General features: G+C 47.3%; 1 protein-coding gene across 1 annotated transcript in view; it reads right to left on the reverse strand.

Moving 5' to 3' along the window:
* BRINP1 (BMP/retinoic acid inducible neural specific 1) overlaps positions 1–20,822 on the reverse strand; it is a 65,052-nt gene that overhangs the window by 16,194 nt on the left and 28,036 nt on the right. The window contains exons 6-8 of the mRNA XM_084820773.1: positions 16,635–16,740; positions 5,416–5,652; positions 3,228–3,450 (exon numbers count right to left, since the gene is read on the reverse strand). Coding sequence (XP_084676899.1) covers positions 3,228–3,450; positions 5,416–5,652; positions 16,635–16,740 — 566 coding nt within the window. The remainder of the gene's footprint in view (positions 1–3,227; positions 3,451–5,415; positions 5,653–16,634; positions 16,741–20,822) is intronic.

The raw sequence follows: 20,822 nt of genomic DNA on the forward strand, positions 1-20,822 counted from the left end.
CACTATTACTCCAGTATTACTATTACTCCAAATCTTTGATGTGGAGCAGTATATAGATACTGTAAATAAATTAATAATAAAAATAGTGGTAGCAACAACAACAACAGCAGCAGCCTTGAAACACAGGATTTTGCCCTTTCCTTTGCAATCCAACAGTCTGGGAAAGTTCTCAACAGCAGGGATGTCTGTCGCTTGGAAATCTGGTCCTTATTGGGCTCGACAGAGTCCCATGGCACGCTCGACTCAGCTTGCATTTGCAAGCCAAGCTGGATGCTTCCCGCAAATTCCAGGGACTTTGGGCATAGTGTGTGCATGTTGAGCTGTAATTTGCGCCAACACAGATGTGCACAAATTGAAATTGCGGCCAAAATGTGCCCGAATTTGCCTAATTTTCACAAATGGCGGCCGTCCTTGGTGCAATTTACACAACTTATGCAGATCTGCACAAAGTTCAGCCATGATTTCTGCGAAGTAAACACACACACACACACAGAAAATCTGCTAAGTGGTCTAACTCGCTGCAGACCAACAGGCCAGTGAGCAGGAAATGGACCTAAGTCCTGGACGGGGGAGGGGGGCAAACCAACAAAAGCTCGTTGAGCTCCACCCCACAAATGGATTCCTCCAACGTTCCTACTCAACAGTTAGGTGGTCAAGGACCTGAGAATAATCTCCTGGATGCCCCTTGGCGAGGGTGACTTTGCCGGCCCCAGCTCTTTGGAGAAGGGCATCAATGGCGGGATGAGGCTAATTCAATGGAGCAGGTGGCCTCTTGACAGGAGCCAGGGCAGGGGTAGGGCAGCTGTCTCATGCAGCTAAGCCAAAAGGGTGAGGCCCTTGAACACAGCAGCCCTCCTTTGAATTAGCCCCCTGGAACAGCGCGCCCCATCTTAATAGCTGCTCAGCTCGGGACCCAGTGGGCAGTTTTGCCCCCTTGCTTGAATCATCCCAATTTCTTTGACATGACAGGATGCTAAAACAGGGGTGGGTAATCTCTTTCAGCTCAAGGGCCAAATTCATCTTTTGTAGAAGCTCTCGGGGGGGGGGTGCATTTCAGTGGTGGGCAGGACTGAAAGAAAACAGGGTGGGGCCAAAATACAAAATGAAAACAACAACTGCCAGGAACACCAACTCAGCATATTTTAGCTTAAAGCTCCTAACTGCCAGTTGCTAAGCTTTAGGAGAGGCATTTCAACCTTCTAGAATGGGAGAGGAGGAACTGCACAAAAGACAGGAAACCACCAAACGATTGGTGGTTGTGGAAAAGGGGTGGGGGCAGGAGAAGGGGCGTGGCCATTGGGGAACCCGGGGAGGCAGACTCAGAGCCCAGGAGGGCTGGATTTGGCCCCCCAAGGCCTGAGGTGCCCTGCCCCTGAACTAAGCACATAATTGGTGACTGTGTCAGTTGAGGAGCAGGGGAAATATGAGGTGGAGGGGGTGATTTTAATTGGGACTGCAGTACATGGGGAAAGTAGGTTACCCCTTTCCTAAAACTACTGCAGTCCTGGTGAAAAAATCCCTCCCCCTTAGAACTGGGTTTAATCCAGGAAGGAATGCTCCCACTAGAGTCAATGGGCAGCATGGACTGAAAAGACACCCTTTAAAATGCAATACACTTGAAACATTAGTGGCTACCCTAAGGAGCTCATGTCATGCTCAATTGACCTCTCACAATTCTCCACCCTTTGTGATGAGCAAAATGGGAGCAACCACTTCACGGAACTTAAGAACATCAGGACATAAGAAGATCCCTGCTGGCTCAGACCAAGGGTCCATCTAGCCCAGCATTCTGTTCCCACAGTGGCCAACCAGCTATTGACCAGGAACCCATAAGCAGGGAATGAGTGCACACTCATGTTCCCCAGAAACTGGTGTACATAGGCTCACTGCCTCTGGTACTGGGGGTTGCACATAGCCATCAGGGCTAGTAGCCATTGATAGCCCTTTCCTCCAGGAATTTGTCCAACCCCCTTTTAAAGCCATCCAAGTTGGTGGCCATCACTACATCCCGGGGTAGCAAATTCCATAGTTTATCTTAACTTCTCCAGGGGGATGAGGAATTCTTCAATACTCTCTTTGGGATGGGGCTTATCATACTATTAGCGGTGGCAGTAACAGAAGTTGTTTCTTTTTCCGTGATGGTTTTATTGTTGTTGCTGTTGCTGCCATTGCTGAAGGAGAAGCCACGGTGTTGGTGGCCCGGCCACCATATTTGCATCTTCCTCAATGCCCCAGACCTAAGGCCTGCTGGAGGTGAAGAACAAGATGGCAACCCCTCCCATTTCATGTACAAAAGCCGATTAGACAGGCAGTTGAACTTTTATTCAACACTGACAATGAGATAGCATCCTCCACCACACCTGAAATCAGCAGGTAAGCTTTGGGGTGGAGATCAGGCCAGATGGCCCACAGTTCTGTCTTCCAGCACTGTGCTGCCATCTCCCAGCATCTGCCGCCTGAGGCGAGTGTCTCACTATGCCTAATGGTAGGGCCGGCCCTACCCAAACCTAGCATTGTTCCCAAGAATAGCATTTGCAGGGGGGAGTGAAATGGAAGCTACTACAAAAAAAGGATCATGGAGAATATTAGAGACAATTCTGCCAAGTATCCCTCTTTGTCTGGAGAGGTGAGAAAAAGCGAAAAGACCCTTAGTGATTTTCTAATAAAAAGATGTCTTCAGAGAAATGTTGGCCCAACTCTAGCATAATCCATGCAGACATGACCAAAGACCCTACAGAGCCACTGCCATTCAGAGTAAATAATACTGGGCAAAGTGGACTAATGAAACAAGTTCCTGTTAGGGATGCACAGATTTTATCACATCCGTGCTAATGGTGCTTTGCAGATTTCCAGCTGTCTTTTGTTCCACTGACAAATCATTGATGGATTTTTTTTTTTTTTAGGGATGTGCATTTCTCTTGTACAGGTGTGCATCAATGTGCAAGTGCAAGTTTGCATAAATCCCCCCAAAATAATAATAATAATAATAATAATAATAATAATAATAATAAAAAAAAAAAAACAGCCTGCAGGTCTGCGGAATCCGAACAACAACTCAGACAAAAGTCAGTCCGCTGCAGAATCCATAGAAACCTGAACTCACAGAAATGCATAGAAACCCGAACTCATTTGAATCCATTAGGGAACCCTAGTTCCTACATTGTATGTACACATGCACACACACACACACACACACACACACACACTGCAAGAGCCAGATGAGGTACCTTTCTCTAGGCAGCTGATGGTTAGGGTTGTGCCGACAGCGGATACTGAGGCCAAAGAGTTTCCGGGCAGTGCGTTGGATCTTCTGGCGCTGGGCCTCCATGGAGCTCTGCAAGAGCTTGTACTGGTTCTGAAGGTCCCAGTCATTCCCCCAGTGCTGGTGAATGCTCCCGATGGTCAGGAAATGGTTGTTAGGTAGCCTCTTCATGAAAGATTTAAATTCATCTGGGAAGCACACAAACACACGTATCAAGCCAAGAACAGATTTGAAGGGTGGGGGTGGGGTGAGGGTGGGGGTGGAGGACCACAATATATATTACATCTTTCCCTATCATTTTAAACTATGTGTGTATTTCTCCGTCTCTGGGGAGATCATAGCTCAATGGCGGAGTACATTCTTTGCATGCAAAACATCCCAGGTTCAGTCCTGGGCACCCGCACCTCCTTTTTAGGTGCGGAGAAAAATCATCTGCTTTGAGACGTTGGAGACCCACTTCCAGTCAGAGTACATCAGCAGTCCCCGACCTGTAAGGCCCCAGGCCTGAACCAAGCTATTAGTAGTTTTAGAGTGGCTTAGATCCGTAATGCTCTCTGCCTTTGGTCAGAGGGCTGCTGTTTTCCCTTAACCGGCCTCCTGATGTAGCCAGATGCGTCAAAAGGGTGAGAAGCAGTTCCAAGAACATTCCCCACTAATGAGGAGAATGTCTTATCACTGATGAGCCTGAGAAGCAGAGGTTGCTTACCTTAAAGCTGTAGGTGGCTGTGCTGAGAACCATGGGCTGTTTGTTTATGCTGAGAATGAACGCGAGGGGCACGTGATGCTGAAACGCTGCTTACTGCTAACCGGTAGAGTATAAGACCCATTGTACCCAATAGGGATGCTAGAGAATTCCACCACAGACTCCAATGAGGCCAGATTCTTTAGAATCTGCCCGCCCCCCGGAGTCTGTGGCAGAACAGAGCAATCCCCCCACCACCCCGCGAAACTCCCCCGTAACAGACCCTACCTGTTGTCGGCCGTCTGGTCCATCTGCTGCCCCGGTCTGTGGCCACGAATGGCTGCCCTGGTCTGCGGCTGCCATTTGCCTCCCTACTTTAGCTGTGATAGGCTACGTGAGTATTTATGTAGCCTATCACAGCAAAGAGCAGGGATGCAAATAGCATGCACTACGCCATTTGCGTTCCTGCCTTTTGCCGTGATAGGCTACGTAAATAATATATATGTAGTCTATCATGACTAACGCAGGGACGCAAATGGCGGCCGGTATGCCATTTGCATCCTTGCGTTAGTCGTGATAGGCTATGTATATATTTGTGTAGCCTATCACGAAAAAAGCAGGGACACAAATGGCGTAGTGATAGGCTACGTAAATGTATACGTAGCCTATCACAGCTAATGCAGGGATGCAAATGGTGGCCGCTATGTCGGCCATCATTTGCAGTCGCAGCCCGGCAGTGGATGGAAGTCCAGCCGCGGGTGGGCCCGGCCGGCACCTCTGCGGGCTCGCCACAGAGTGGAGCCAGCCGGGAGGATTCCGGGGAGGTGCGGAGGGATGGATCGCCTCCTCCCACAGCAGACAGCCCCACCTGGAATGGGGTGAGTAATCTGTACACCCCTAGTACCCAGTGGCTCGGGGTTCAAAGAAGCTGTCTGATCCAACCATTGGGTACGCCTGTGTGCTGTAAGTTACTCAATAAAGTCTCCTTGTAAGCAAAACTTTGAGTCTGATGTATCACTGTCTTGGCACTTCTAACCTAAGAGTTCAACGCCCACGGCCAGGGCAATACACAACCCTATAGATATGTTGGACTACAGCTCCCAGCATCCCCCAGCCAGCCATGGACAATATTATGTGGTTATAGCCAGGATTTAATCAGAAGTAGCTTGGAAGTCCTTGGGCGTATTCAGCCCTCCAGCACTGATGCTTCGACCTGGGTGACCCCCCCCCACCTTTGCCAGTTTCTCGTGGACAGCTCCCATCCTCCCTGTCTGCCAAGATCAGACCAGCAGGTGGACAGGGAGTCAGGCGATGACCCCTGGCTCTGCTCTGGGAACACTGACGGAGAGAAGCTCACATGTATTTTGACATCCCAGAGGCTGAATAGGCCCCAGCCCTTCCAGGCTACTTCTAATCAAATCCTGGCTGTGACCTCCAAGGCCCACTGCAGTGCTGAACCTGGCTCCATTACCTGAATTCTCCAGATCTTTGTAGGCCTCCGACCAAGACTTTGCCATGTTGGCCAATGTATATTCCATTATCTGAATGTCGGTGATGGGACAATTGCATTGCGGGAATTCCTCTGCACACTGGCATCCACACTGGCTGTCTCGGCATATATATTCTCCCTCTCCATTGCACATGATGTAGCTCAATGCAGACTGCACAAATTTCTCTTGTAAATACTGTGGGAAGATGACTTGGAGACCTGGTGCAGAGAAAGGAGGAGGAGAAAATTAGGCAGGTGCAAATCACCAAAACTTGAGCTCACCAAAGTTATCCGAATTCCATCTTGAAGCTCGTTCAGACTCAAATCTGTATCAGATTGTGGGCTATTTCCCCCCCCCTTTTCATATGAAAAGCTGTGTGTCTTTTTCCAAATGTGCACATCGACTGTCGTGTGCGTCTTTGAAATGTATGCATTCTTCTCTCATTGATTAAAGCATTTTTGTGCACATTTCTCAAAAGCATTGTTTTTCATGCATATCTTGCAAATGTACGTATGTGGTCAAACACATGGTTTTGGTCTGCGAATCACACTGCAAGCTTGGAAATGTACAGACATTGACCGCAGTTTGCGTCTAAGTCCATATTTGGTCTGGAAGGTGCAAACTGAGTAAATTCTGAAAAAACAACAACAAATGGAAACAAAATCCTCATACATCCCTAGAGGAAATGGAAATAAATAGTACAAGTGGGACTTAGAACAAAAGTTTTCAGCATAGCCCCACCCACTGCAAAATACACACCTGGATAGTGTGGCAAGAGGGAGGTGTCTTCTCTCAATGCTACCTGACCCCCCATCCCCCATATACATTGCAGTATACTTATGATAAGCTGTTAGGGGCTTGGGCAGAGTAATTCCTTCTTCTTCCTGACCCTCACCTGTATTTCCTTTTCCCCCTCAGTGGGCACTTCAACATTCCATATATCTTGGATTCTGACAGGGCCATGTTCAGGCCATTTTTGTTTTGGTTTTTGTGGATTTCTTTATTTTGTTTTAATGTGTGTGTGTGTGCACGCGTGTGCGTGCACACTCCTGATTCCCAGTTAACAGCACAGCTACTGATGAGGGCGGAAGCCAAAACGTTTAGCTTAAATATAGATGATGATGGTGATGATGGTGATGGATTATAGATAGATATAACACTCTATTGTTAGTCTTTATGTCTGTCTATCTGTCTGTCTGTCTGTCTATCTATCTATCTATCTATCTATCTATCTATCTATACACACATACACACACTTCTGCACATATAGGGAATATCTGGAGTATGTCAAAACTCCAGAGATTCCATATATCTCTACAAAACACAGAGCCGGTGTGGTGTAGTGGTTAAAGTGTTGGAGTGTTAGAGTGTTAGTGTTAGAGTGTTAGTGTTATTTTTATTTTATTTAATGTGTGTGTGTGTGTGTACACTCCTGATATGATATATCCAGTTAACAGCACAGCTAGTGATGAGGGAGGAAGCCGAAAAGTTTAGCTTAAATATAGATTGATGACAGATGATAGATAGATAGATAGATAGATAGATAGATAGAATGCTCCGTTGTTAGTCTTTCTGTCTTTCATATCTCTATCTATCTATCTATCTATCTATCTATCTATCTATCTATCTACACACACACGCACAAACACATGTAAACACACATGCACGCACACACACACTTCTGCACATATAGGGAATCTCTGGAGTATGCCAAAACTCCAGAGAGTCCCTATATCTCTACAAAATGCAGACCCAGTGTGGTTTAGTGGTTAGAGTGTTAGACTTGGACTTGGGAGACCCAGGTTCTAGTCCCCACTTGGCCATGAAGCTCACTCCGGGACTTTGGGCCAGTCACTGACTCTCAGCCTAACCTACCTCACAGGGTTGTTGTGAGGATAAAATGGAGAGGAGGAGGATAATGTAAGCCACCTTGGGTTCCTTGCAAGAGGAAGAAGGTGGGATATCAATGCAATAATAGATAATAATACATAAAACTACTACCTTATTTTCAGGTGGGCCCCATTTCACTTCCAAATGATAGACACTCAACCATGTAAATTTGCTATAAGAGGGAATGATGTATGCACTCTCTCTCTCTCTCTCTCACACACACACACACACACACATTTTATTTTGTTATTGTTAAACAAAAAACTGTTCCATTAACAGCTCAGGAAAGTGACAAGAGGCATTAATGCCTACTGGAGATTTCTTCTCCAGTAGGCAAAAGCAAGGAATTGAGGGCACAAGCAAGTGAGTGTAGCACATCATGGTTGCTGCTCAGTTAAAAACCTCATCACATTGGCTAGTTTCTCTAAGGCTATGCCATTCAGGCACTGTGGAAGGCACTCATTAGAATATCAAATGGGAACAGACATAAAGAGAGGGTGTCCCGTTCAAACATTTTGCTGCTGTTTCTCATACAAGGAAGCCTTACTGATTCAGATTACACACTGATGCTACTGATTTAACCAGTTCAAGCTGGAATGGTGATTTCAAACCTAGCAGTGTTCGCATAATCCATGTGTTGCAAGGATTCCTTCAGATGAAATCACCGTCCCATTTAGCCATTTAGATGGCTCCTTGGAGAAATGATGAAATATTTGGAGTGGCAGGGTTGAAATGAAATTCTTCCCCAGGTGAATGGACTGGCCCCATTTTGAGTTGGGAGGAACCTACTTCAAGCTGGGGCCAGACTCAAAATGGTGGTTGCATCCCACCTCGGTTGCTTTCCAGCCACCCCACCAGTCCCTCCCCTTGCCCAAAAGAATTAACAAACAAAAAGCCTTATCATGGGAAGGGGACAAGAGAGCTGGTCACCTCTACTCAGCTGCACATGGTCCTTATCTTGGGAAGGGGACAAGAGAGCTGGTCACCTCTCCTCAGCTGCACATGGTCCTTATCTTGGGAAGGGGGCAAGAGAGCTGGTCATCTCTACTCAGCTGCACATGGTCCTTATCTTGGGAAGGGGACAAGAGAGCTGGTCACCTCTCCTCAGCTGCACATGGTCCTTATCTTGGAAAGGGGACAAGAGAGCTGGTCACCTCTCCTCAGTTGAACATGATGGTCCATGCCCCCCTCCCATTCCCCTACATATGGCTTTTCTTTTCTTTTGGGCAATAGAGGTTTAGTAGGCAACTTGGGAGACAGAAGAGGCTGGGAGAGGCTGTAGCTCAGTGGTAGAGCCCCTGCTTTGCAGGCAGAAGATCCCATGGTCAATCCCCAACATCTCCAGGTAGGACTGGAAAAACTCCTGCCTGAATCCTTGGAGAGCCACTGCTGCCAGTCATGAGCATTGGATGGCCAGGCTGATGGGAGTTGAAATCCAAAACAACTGGAGGGCCAGGTAGGAGAAGGCTGGTCAGATAAGCCATTGGTCTGACTCATTAATTCAATAATAAATCTTTGTTCACCCGTCATCCATGCCATCTTGAAGTCCAAACCCAATTCTGCTGCATGCCACTGTACTGGCCCTTGGAAGGGACACTGTGTCAGGGTTGGATCGGAGCCCAGAGAGCCCCAGAGCAGTTCTGATTCTGAGGGAGAGATAGAAACCATGGGAGAGGAACCCGCACGCTGTTCAGAGGTGCAGCCAGGGGGAGAGCCCCTCCCGGTACACATTCCTGGGAGTGACAGTGACCCTGGCAGGGAGAGGACGGAGGAACAGCAGTTTCTGAATGCTAGGCGCTGGCGCAGCATCAAGCAGGAGATGGTGGGAGCTGAGAGGAGGCACTCAGCCCACTTGGCGCGATGGCAACAGCAGCACCCTGATGCCCCATGGGAAAGGGGTGGACTCTCTCCTCCTAGCCCATAAGTACAGAGGTTTCCTGCCTTCCTCTCCAGAGATCCCTAAGGTTAGAACCCCTGAGTAGGCAGCTGTCTTGTCTCACTCTAGGATCAAGCAATTAGCATCTGTAAGTGTCATTAAGTTGAATGGGAATAAAGCCTTGGAAAAGAGCCCTATTGTCTGTGTGTTGATTCTGGCTGTCAGGGTGGACACTGAGCCCATAGAATCCCAGAGTAGTTCTGATTCTGAGGAAGAGCAGCCACTCCTGGGAGAGGAGCGCACTCCTCTTTCCCAGGGCCAACAGCTGACGGAGATTCCTCCCACTGGCATTCCTAGCTTAGATAGCAGTCCTGGGAGTGACAGAGCGCGGGAAGCAGACTTGATGGACGCGCGACGCCGACGCAGACAGCGGCGCCAAATGGAGGGCGCAGAAAGGAGGCGTAGTGCCCGGTTGGCGCGCAAACAACGGCTGCGCCCAGAGGATCCAAGGGAAAAGGGGAGGGGCTCTCCCTAGCCCTTAAGTTCAGGGTCTGCCAGTGATTCCCTTTCAAACGGGGACCCACTGTTCCAACTTAGGACATAGGTACTCTGCTGCTCATATCTAGTTGCTAACAGTAGAGTTGTTAAGTTGTAAAAGAGGAATGAAGCATTGAAAAGAATCCCTTTGTCTGTGTCTGGACTTGGCTACTGGATTAGACTGAGAGAGGCCTCCAAGGAGCCCTTGACGCTGGCTACCTAAGGATTTCAGAAGGTGGCAGGGGTGACCTCCCGACACACTGGGGCCTTTCCTGTTGCCATGCTAGTAGGAGGGCACCAGAGAGGGAAGGGAGGGAGGGAGGGATCCAATCTTCCTCCTACTCTCTTCTCTTTTCACAGCTAGAGCACCAGCAGTACTGCTCCTGCCAGGCTGGCTGCTGGGTAGATGCAATTTCATGGGAAGGAGAGAGGTGACGGTTCTGTCTAACTCAGCAGAGAAAGAATAGCCAGGGCCGGCCCTACCCTTAGGCGGATTGGAGCAGTCGCCTCAGGCAGCCAATGCTGGGAGGTGGCAGTGAGGTGTTGGGAGAGAGACCTGTGTGCCATGCGACCTGCTCTGCAGCTCCTAAGGGAGACTGCTGCCTTCAGTTGCAGTTCAGGATGCTGTCCCATGATCAGTGTTGAAGTCAGATTGATCTGTCAGTCCAGCCAGTTTTTGCAGATGGAATGGGAGATGGCGCCATCTTGTCCTTTCCCTCGGGCAGCAAAATGTCTCGGGCTACCCCTGACTGTATCTCAGCAGTAAAGCACTGTCTTTGCATGCAGAAGGCTCCAGGTTCAACCCCTGAAATCTCCAGTTCAGGCTAGGAAGTAACCTTCCCTGAAACCCTGGAGAGCCATGACTGCCAGTCAGTTTCGACAACACTGGGTTTAGACACGGACCTACCCGTAAACTACACTCAACATCTAAGGCCCTCCTCCGTCTGCCTACACTGAGGGAAGCTTGGAAGACAGCGACAAGGGAGAGGACCTTTTTGGTGGTGGCCCCCAAATTATGGAATGATCTCCCCAATGAGGCCCGCCTGGCACCAAGATCATTATCTTTTAGTGTCTGGTTAAGACCTTTCTCTTCTCCCAGGCATTCGACGGTATATGATTAGTGTTTAATCGATCCTGGACTGTCTTATGATTACGGTTGTTTGTTTTTGAGATTGTTTGTTTGAAGTTGTTTTAGATATATGTTTCTTTCGTGTATATTGTCTGTTCATGTGCTTTTTATGTAAATGGTTTTTAATCTCTGTATATTGCATTTTTAAAAAAATCTTTGTAAACCAGCCAGAGAGCTCTGGCTATTGGATGGTATAGAAATGTAGTAAATACATGCATACATACATAAATGGATGGATGGACCAGGCGTCCCAGTGGAAGGCAGCTTCCTATGTTCCTATGAAGGACAACTCCAGTAAAAAGGCCCCTGTAACATTCATTGATATCTGAATGAATGAATGAAAAAGTGAAAACTGCCCTGGTTTTGTCAGCTTTACTTTCATCGTGGGTCAAGAGACAGAAATAGAAGGTGGTGGTTTCAAAGTCAATGAAAGAAACTTATGGCTCCAATCCTGAGGTCACTTACTTGGGAGTAAGTCCCACTGTACTGAGTAGGACTTACTTCCGAGTAGACACACAGAGGATTGCAGTGTAGATCTCCCTCTTCCGGTGGGCAAGTGTGCCCACCTATGGTCTGCAAAGACTTCTCTCGCCCACACATGCATAGAGGCTGTATATTTCTGTAGTCTCTTGCTCATGCCCAAGTCAGCAGCTTTTTGCCAGAGAGCCTGAGGGCCCTGGAGTATTCACAGCTGTTTCCCTGTACCTGATAAGTTCTGCTTGTCAGACTCAGTCAGTTTCTGATGCGCATGAGGACGGCGAGCAAGGGGTGCAGAAAGCCAAGACTTCCCGGGGAACCCGGTACAGCTTTGCCGCGCCTCCTCGCTGAGGTCTGGAATTTCAGGTTAGCGGACAAAGGGAGTCTAAACTCTTAAGCTCCAGAAATTCCATTGAACTGCAGCATGATGAAGGTGGGCAGGTCAATTGCCCATCTGTCGGTGCCTCCGCGGTTCCAAAATGTGCTTATCTAATGCTGACAGCCCATTGGAAATAATAATTCATGGGGCAAAGCCATACAAAGAGAACAGGACAGTTGTGGTCATACCCAGAAGTTCAGATCCTGTCACCTGTGTGTGTGTGTGTGTGACATTAGTGATTTGGGGTGAGTGAAGACCTCAGCTTTGTTGGGCTGAGACAAAACGCTCCCCAGCATTGTGGCCCTATTCACAGGCTGCAAGCAGCCACCTTGGGGCTGATTTGTTGGCCACGGCTGTGAATAGGGGTGCAGTCAGTAGAGGCTGGTGGCTGCAATTTGGGCAGGGCAGTGAATCCATTCTGGGTTAGGCCAGGACCAGCCAGAACTCTAAAGGAGCTATCTAAGGTGCTGAACCCATTCTGGGGATAGGGACCAGCTCCTTTAGAGTTCACAGCCCCACCCAAATCAGAGTCACCAGTGTCTTCTGGGCGCAGGAACACCAAGGACCAAAAGGGAAGTGTCAGCATGCCCAGGTTAACTTCAAGATTGTTGTTTAAAGGTTTTTAAAAGATCCTAAAGGGAAACCTCACTGCCCGTGAAGACTGAACATGCTAAGTAGCTACAGAATGTCCAACATCAGCTGGAAAAGAAAGCTAGAAAACCGATGGAGAGATGATGGATTGGAGCATCACAATGGAGAGTGTCGCTGGCTGGAACCCTGAGTGGGAGTATTCCTGCTAGGAGGCAAGGGTACATTACATTTGGTCACAAGTCCCACATTTATGATCACTAAAGGTGGCTTCGATAAGGGCGACCTGGATAATAAATGAATAAATAAATAACCAGGCCACACTTTTCTGGCTGCCAGTCCAGATGAGAACTCCCTGCCTGATGGCTGTGAATCACCCAGTTTTTCTCTGACCTAATTCTCAAGCAAGAGGAGAGCAGTGACAGATGTCAGGCAGGATTAACACAGCACCGCAGTCAATAGGATGATATTTGGGACACAGAGGGAAGGAGGGGTGGTGGCAGTAGATTCAGGGTCATGATCTTCTATATTTTTCTTCCTTTCAAGAATAGGAAACATCTCCCCCCTGCAGCTTCCACTCAACTGAGGTGGGAGTTGCACTCTTTCCATAGCTGCACATCCACACACATGCACACGCACGCACGTGCACACACCATATTTGGGTATGCACTAGTGCTGTGCTGAATTCCCCTCCACACACATTTTTTCTGATCCTTTTCATCCAATTGCAGAGAAGAGAAATTTCTTCTGAAAAAGAAGCAATGGTGAAGAAATTAGACATTTTTGGAGAAATGCTAATGGGTAGAGCTTGGGTTTCTTGGGCTTACTTTCCTTAGGAGGTGACTGAGGAGTGAGCAAAAGTGTCCTGTTTTTCATTGTGCAATCATCTCTCTGGCAGTCTGTGGCCTCCTCAGCTTCCTACCCTTCAGTTAAATCCCCGTTTAAGGCACCATGAGGTAGTTCCTCCCATAGGGCTTTTTCAGATCAGGATGTGCAGGCAGCTTGCGATTAGGTAAGCTCAAAAACACCACATAAATATTGTATAAAACATCCTGAATGAGGCAGAACAATGGAAGCCTCCTTCATGCGGGTGAGCGGGGGGAGAAAATTGGAGGACAGATTTTGGCAGAGCACTAACTCCATCTCATCCCTGGAGCCAGACACGACACTGCCCCCAACTGCATTGTGGTGGAATCCAACTGGGGGCCGGCCTGCCAAGACAGCTGATGATGTTGGAGCATGAAAGCCCCCAAAGTTGTCATGCTACTAAAAAAGCTACTAAAAAAGAAAGCAGCTGTGCTACAAGCCCTGCCAATTTGGAGCCCTATTCAGAGAAACTGTGGAGAATTTTTCCTCCCCTTGGAGAAATTTGGCGAAATTGTCTCCCAAATTTCTCTGCCCACAAGTCAGGTAGAGCATTTCAAGAGGCCATTTGCACACAGCTCTAGTATGTGTGGATAGTTATTTGCTATTCTGATAAACAGCACAAGGCAAGACAGCTTGGAAATGTACCCCAAGGGAGTAGCACAGTGGTGGGGAACCTGTTTCAGCCCACGGGCCACATTCCATTTTGGAGATGCTCTTGGGGGCTGCATTCCAGTGGACAGCATGGCTGATGGAAAAATGAGTAGGCCCCCAAAGTACAGGAGTAGGCCCCCCAAAGTACAGGAGTAGGCCCCCCAAAGTACAGGAGTAGGCCCCCAAAGTACAGGAGTAGGCCCCCCAAAGTACAGGAGTAGGACCCCAGAGTACAAGAGTAGCCACCCAAAGTACAGGAGCAGGCCCCCAAAGTACAAGAAATGCCAGCATCTCTTAGCTTAAAGGTTTTACTTTAGCACTGGGTCAAATATACATGTTTTCCCCTATCCATTTTTTTTTGGGGGGGCGCGGGTGGAGCGGTTATCACATCCTTTGGAGAAGAATGGATTTTGCCATCTACTTGTGGTCCTGTTCATGATTAGGTTCAGGCAATGGAGGCTGGTGGCTCAGATTTCGGTGGAGCTGGGAACCCATTCTGGGTTTCAGTCAGAACAAGCCAGAATGCTATCTGAGGTGCTCAACCCTATGCCTAAAATGGATTCAGTACCTTGGAGAGCTCCTTTACAGTCCTGCCTGGTTCTGACTGAAACCCAGAGCATATTCACCACCCCACTGACATGGGAGCAACCAGCCTCCACTGCTTAAAGCACTTACTGCCCATGGCAAAGCCTTAGAAGAGGCATTTCGACCTTTTAGAATGGAGAAGAAAAGAAACAAAAGCTAGGAAACCACCCAATAATTGGTGGTTGGAGGGAAAGTGGGCAGGGCCAGGCAAAAAGGCATGGCCTTCTGGGGAACCGAACCCCTACTCCCCTCTGGGGAACTGAACCACACACTGTGGGAAAGCAGCTACCTTGAATCCCATCAACCTCAGCCAGCATGGCCAATAGTTGGGGATGCTGGGGGTTGTAATCCAAAACATCTGTGGGGGGCACCGGGTTGGAGGAAGGCTGGAGACAACAATTGGGGCATAGAAGGGCGACAGCTTGGGAGAAACCACAAGCACAATGTCGAGAAAGTCCAAGGTTCAATCTCCAGTTAAAAGGATCCCAGAAGGTCTGAACTTCTGGGATCTGAACTGAGAGCAGTTCTGGGCTAGATGGACCCACAGGGTGACTTGGTGCCATTGCCATGCAGCCTCCCATGGGTGAAAGCAATGGAGGTTACAGGAAAAAAAAGCCTTCTTATAATACATTGATGACCTTTAAAAACTACAACTCAACCTTCTCTTTCTCTCTCTGCAATCTCAAAGATGGTTCTCAGAATAATTAGCTAAGATCGTTCCCTTTCCTTCTCCAGCTGCTTTGCAAGACCTCATTAAGGGCTGCTCACAGGTAATGGATCATGACTGAGTCTCCTCTGATCTGATCAACAGCCAAGCACAAGCCATGGTTAGGAATTGACAAGTCGTTGTGGCTCGGAGGCCAGTTTGGGGGGAAAAGTGATGTCTCTGAGACACCAAACTCACCAGCCTCCGTCGTCCTCAACTGGCAAGAGTCTGATAGGGTACAGCCAGGAGAAGAGGCAAACATGGCCACTGTGGAGGAACCATCACAGCTGAATGGCAGGCCATTGGCCCACATAACCCAGAGTTGTCTACTCTGACTAGCAGTAGCCTTCCAAGAATTCAGGTAGAAGTCCTTATCACAAAGCTATCTAAGATACTTCTACCTGGAGTCGCATGGGTTGAATATGGGAACCTTCTGCATGCAAAACTATGGTGGCAGGACTGGTGTGGGAGATCCAGGAAGGTTCTCTGAAGGTTTTCTGAAGGAAAAGAAGGACAAGGGGACCATGTATTGCTCCAGGCACAGGGGACTGGAATGACGGGGGAAACCAAGGGCTTCACTGTGAAGGAAGAGGAAGGGAGGGGGCAAAACAAGTACTCCTTGGATCCTTTAGGGAACAATCCTATGCATGTTTAGACAGGAAAAAAAAGTCCTGCCAATTTGTTGCCTGAATTGGGAGAGGAGATTTCATTCAGCTCCACAAAAATTCAGGGAAATCGGCTGGAATAACCCAGTAAGGGGGGCACAGTCTCCAAATCACCCCTACACACACACACACCTCTTGTGGTTAAGGACTGTGAAGGTTTGAGGCCTACAGAGGCAAAGGCAAAAAAGGTTAGGCCTAAAGGTCTGGAGCTTCTGTTAGGAGGGGATAACCCTGAGAACAGTAATTTCATTTCTCTCATGAAGTTTCAGTTGCATTCCCTCACCTAAGTTTGATGTTTTCAGGTTTGAAGCAGTACTTTTGGTTTTGGGGGAGGGGGGGTATGAAAAGAGAGTCAGAAAGACCAGAGCAGTAAGAGCAGAGTCAGAAGACCAGAGCAGGAAGGAGCAGCAACCTAGTTGTGTTTTGCGACTTTTATTTTCTTTTGAGGACTTTGGCATCACTCAGCTCTACTGTGCAAAAACCTTTAGTTGCAATCCTCTAGTTTTCAATTTACCAGCAAACTGTTCTGGTTAAACCCTGTGTCTAGAGTGTCACTCACCCCACATCTACAGCCAAAGCCCCACATTACTGGGAATGGAAGGTTTAAAAGAAGGAAGGTGGGACTTTTAAGGAGGCAAGAGATCCATGAGGAGTTGTACAGGAAGTCCAGGTCATAAGGGGAACCTTGACAAGGACCCTTACTTAAAAAAAAATGTGTGGACGACATGATAGAGATGTCATAGACTGGAGACAGGGTGGAAACAACAAGCTAGGATAGAGATCAGAGCAACACATGCTTTAGTTCTTAAACTCCTTCTCTTGGGATGCAGAGATGTCCCTTTTCCCTTACCTTGAAGGTGGAGTTTGCTCTCAGTGCTTTGCAGAAGGACGGAACTCACAGAGTCCAGATTGTCATAACTGTTACAGCCCAACGGGCCTGTCCGCGTTTCAGTTACCTGGAGTGGCGGGGATCAAAACAAAGCAAAAGTCAGTTCATTTGCTGTTGATGTTTAGAGGCACTTGAGAAACAAGGGAACTGCTCAGGGGTGGAGTGAACTGAGACTGACAGAAGGAAGACATCCCAAGGTGTTAAGGTCTACTTTTGACAGGCAGATGGCGCAATGGATACAGCGTCTGACTGCAGATCAGAAGAGGGAAGGGGCCATGGCTCAGTGGTAGAACACAGGCCTTGCATGCAAGAAGTTCCAGGTCTGATCCCTGCCATCCCACATGGGGCTGGAAAAGACTCCTGAGCAGGGATGGGGAACCTAAGACCCTACAGATATTGATGAGCTATTACTACTGCCATCGTGCCTCACCATTGGCCAGGTGGCTGAGGCTGATGGGAATCGGGAGCGCCATCAGTTCCTCAGCCCTGCCCTAGAGAGCCAATCCTGGTCAGACTATACTCAGCTAGATGGACCAAGGGTATGACTATAAGGCAGCTTCCTGCATCCATACAGTTCTGCCTTGTTGCCATCTAGGCCCCATACTAGGTGGTGGTGACGATTTACAAAGCTCCAGACAGACTTGGCACAGCACATCCAAGAGATGCCTCTGTCCTCCTGTCCCATCACAACTCTTAACACTGATCCAGAATATCACGTTAAGTGTTTCATCAGCTCACCCAGTTAAAACTGCCAGTGAGGAACGCATTATTGCCGCTCCTCAAATTGTGGAATTCCTGTTCCCCGGAGACTTGCCAACAAAACAATTCTGGGCAACTTCTCAATAGAGCAAAAGCCATTTCAGATTGAAATGGGCTGTTGGTGAACAGGGATGAGGAGGAGCAGGACATGCTGGGGTAAATGAAGATAACTGTTGCTTGTTGGAGAACTTGCAATTAATATATTACCTGCCCACGCCCCTTGAGGGAGGTCAATCCACGAATTCACACTTTCCCAATGTAGTGTTCTCCCAATGCTTTAGACTACAAATCCCATCACCCTGACCATAAGGAGGAGCAGGACATGCTGGGGTAAATGAAGATAACTGTTGCTTGTTGGAGAACTTGCAATTAATATATTACCTGCCCACGCCCCTTGAGGGAGGTCAATCCACGAATTCACACTTTCCCAATGTAGTGTTCTCCCGATGCTTTAGACTACAAATCCCATCACCCTGACCATAAGGAGGAGCAGGACATGCTGGGGTAAATGAAGATAACTGTTGCTTGTTGGAGAACTTGCAATTAATATATTACCTGCCCACGCCCCTTGAGGGAGGTCAATCCACGAATTCACACTTTCCCAATGTAGTGTTCTCCCAATGCTTTAGACTACAAATCCCATCACCCTGACCATAAGGAGGAGCAGGACATGCTGGGGTAAATGAAGATAACTGTTGCTTGTTGGAGAACTTGCAATTAATATATTACCTGCCCACGCCCCTTGAGGGAGGTCAATCCACGAATTCACACTTTCCCAATGTAGTGTTCTCCCAATGCTTTAGACTACAAATCCCATCACCCTGACCATAAGGAGGAGCAGGACATGCTGGGGTAAATGAAGATAACTGTTGCTTGTTGGAGAACTTGCAATTAATATATTACCTGCCCACGCCCCTTGAGGGAGGTCAATCCACGAATTCACACTTTCCCAATGTAGTGTTCTCCCGATGCTTTAGACTACAAATCCCATCACCCTGACCATAAGGAGGAGCAGGACATGCTGGGGTAAATGAAGATAACTGTTGCTTGTTGGAGAACTTGCAATTAATATATTACCTGCCCACGCCCCTTGAGGGAGGTCAATCCACGAATTCACACTTTCCCAATGTAGTGTTCTCCCAATGCTTTAGACTACAAATCCCATCACCCTGACCATAAGGAGGAGCAGGACATGCTGGGGTAAATGAAGATAACTGTTGCTTGTTGGAGAACTTGCAATTAATATATTACCTGCCCACGCCCCTTGAGGGAGGTCAATCCACGAATTCACACTTTCCCAATGTAGTGTTCTCCCAATGCTTTAGACTACAAATCCCATCACCCTGACCATAAGGAGGAGCAGGACATGCTGGGGTAAATGAAGATAACTGTTGCTTGTTGGAGAACTTGCAATTAATATATTACCTGCCCACGCCCCTTGAGGGAGGTCAATCCACGAATTCACACTTTCCCAATGTAGTGTTCTCCCGATGCTTTAGACTACAAATCCCATCACCCTGACCATTTACCATGTTTTCTGGGGCTAATGGGTGGTGTGGTTCAAAATATCTGGAGGACACCAGATTGGGGAAAGCAGCATTAAATTTATGCATTGTTGAAATATGAAGATCTAAACCATAATTTGGACTGTACATTCTAAATTGTACATACATAAAAATAGATTTATTGTGTGAAGTTTAACAAGTACTCTTCAGGTTACTGGTATACCAAGGGTATAACAGGAGGAGGAGGAGGAGGAGAAAAATTTGTAACCTTTATTTTATATTGTATGCTGCCTTGGTAGGGTCCTATTCTTAAAGCTAGTCCAAAACTAATTTTAAATAAATAAAACAAAAAGAAGGAAAAGAAGAAGCAACAGAAGCAGCAGAAGGAGTCTATATATATATGTATGTGTGTATGTATGTATGATGCATTTTACACATTTAAATAACATATAGCACCCTTGTTAAGGAGCAGTAGATCAAACAGTAGATCAAAATGGTTTTGGTATATTTATATATCCATTTTCTATGGAATATTTGGGTATTGTCAGTATTTGGAGATGAACTACTTAATTACTTTAAACAAAATTTAAACAAAAATTTAAATTTTTTTTAAAGGGACAAAATTCAACAGCCATAAAGCACTTTGGAAGGCCGTGTTATGCCAAATCATGAAGACCGACTTACCCCAGAGTAGAGGTGAAATAGAATTTTGCACAGATTCAAACTACGGAAAAGTTTCAGAATTTGAGTTAGAATTGTAGACTTGCAACCCTTTCCACATTTTGCTCTTGAAATTAAGGGATGGCAGAGAAATCCACAAAGAACCGAGTTCATATTTTTATGAATCCGACCTACAGATTCTGCAGAGGAGTAGCTTTTTCCCCTGTTGGGTACATTCTGCAGACTTGCAGACCGTTTTTCTAACGTTTGGGCATTTTGGACACATTTTGTCATAGAAAAATATGCAAACGTTTTATACAAAATGGCAAAAAAATGTGCATTTCCCCCATGGGCTAAAGCATGAAAATGTTCATGGGGGGGGGGACTTGTACATTTTTAGGGGGGGAGGATTTGCACATTTTTGCGTGTGCAAATTTGTGCAAATTCAGAAACTAAAAAATGAGTCTGTCCATGAGCGGACGATGGAACATAAGGCGCATCACAACTTGTGAAACATAGGCGGAATGGATTTTACACAATTCATATATCCCTACTGACTTGGGGCTTCTAAATCACACAGAGAGCCCACACAGACAGACTCAGCTCTCTGCTGCAGCCCGTTGGACTTTACATGCAAAGGAAGTCAAGAATGACGATGGAAGGGAGAGGAGCTAGCATGCTCTCCCTCTCCCCCCTACTCATGTGTAGAGCTTACAGGCTTTGAAATTGCCTGAAGAAGGCTTTGGCTGTATGTTTTATTGTTAATTATTCACATTTTCTTTAGCTGGGCATACAAGCAAGCAGGTCAGATACACTGCCTTCTTCTCTATCTCGCTATCAAGGCCTCGTTCTCTTCCACAGGTGAAGCACACTCATTTCTCCTAGAGGCAAATGCTGGAAGATTTGGGATTATCTATTGGGAAGCTTCCTGGATTCTCAGTCTTCGTGTCTAAATTAAAAGGCCTTGGCCTGTTGACATCCGACATGATCATGGAGGCCAAACCTTTTTGGAAATCGCTGGCTCTGATAGCTTTGTCGGTCAATTGCCGAGGGGATGTGAAATCCCCCTCCTCTTTCCCACCCTGCTGCTGTTCAGCGCCAGTAGATTGCTTTCAAGGGTGGAACGAGCCTTTGTCTGGGTGTCCATTTTCGCTTCCTTTGTTTGCTTCCCCAGCCCCCGTCGCTCACTCCATGTCCCTGACCACTTCAGCCTGGAAGCCTTTTG

The sequence above is a fragment of the Heloderma suspectum genome, chromosome 14, assembly GCF_057233095.1.
Source record: "Heloderma suspectum isolate Gila_16-S chromosome 14, 16-S_ref, whole genome shotgun sequence".
Lineage (NCBI taxonomy): Eukaryota > Metazoa > Chordata > Lepidosauria > Squamata > Helodermatidae > Heloderma > Heloderma suspectum.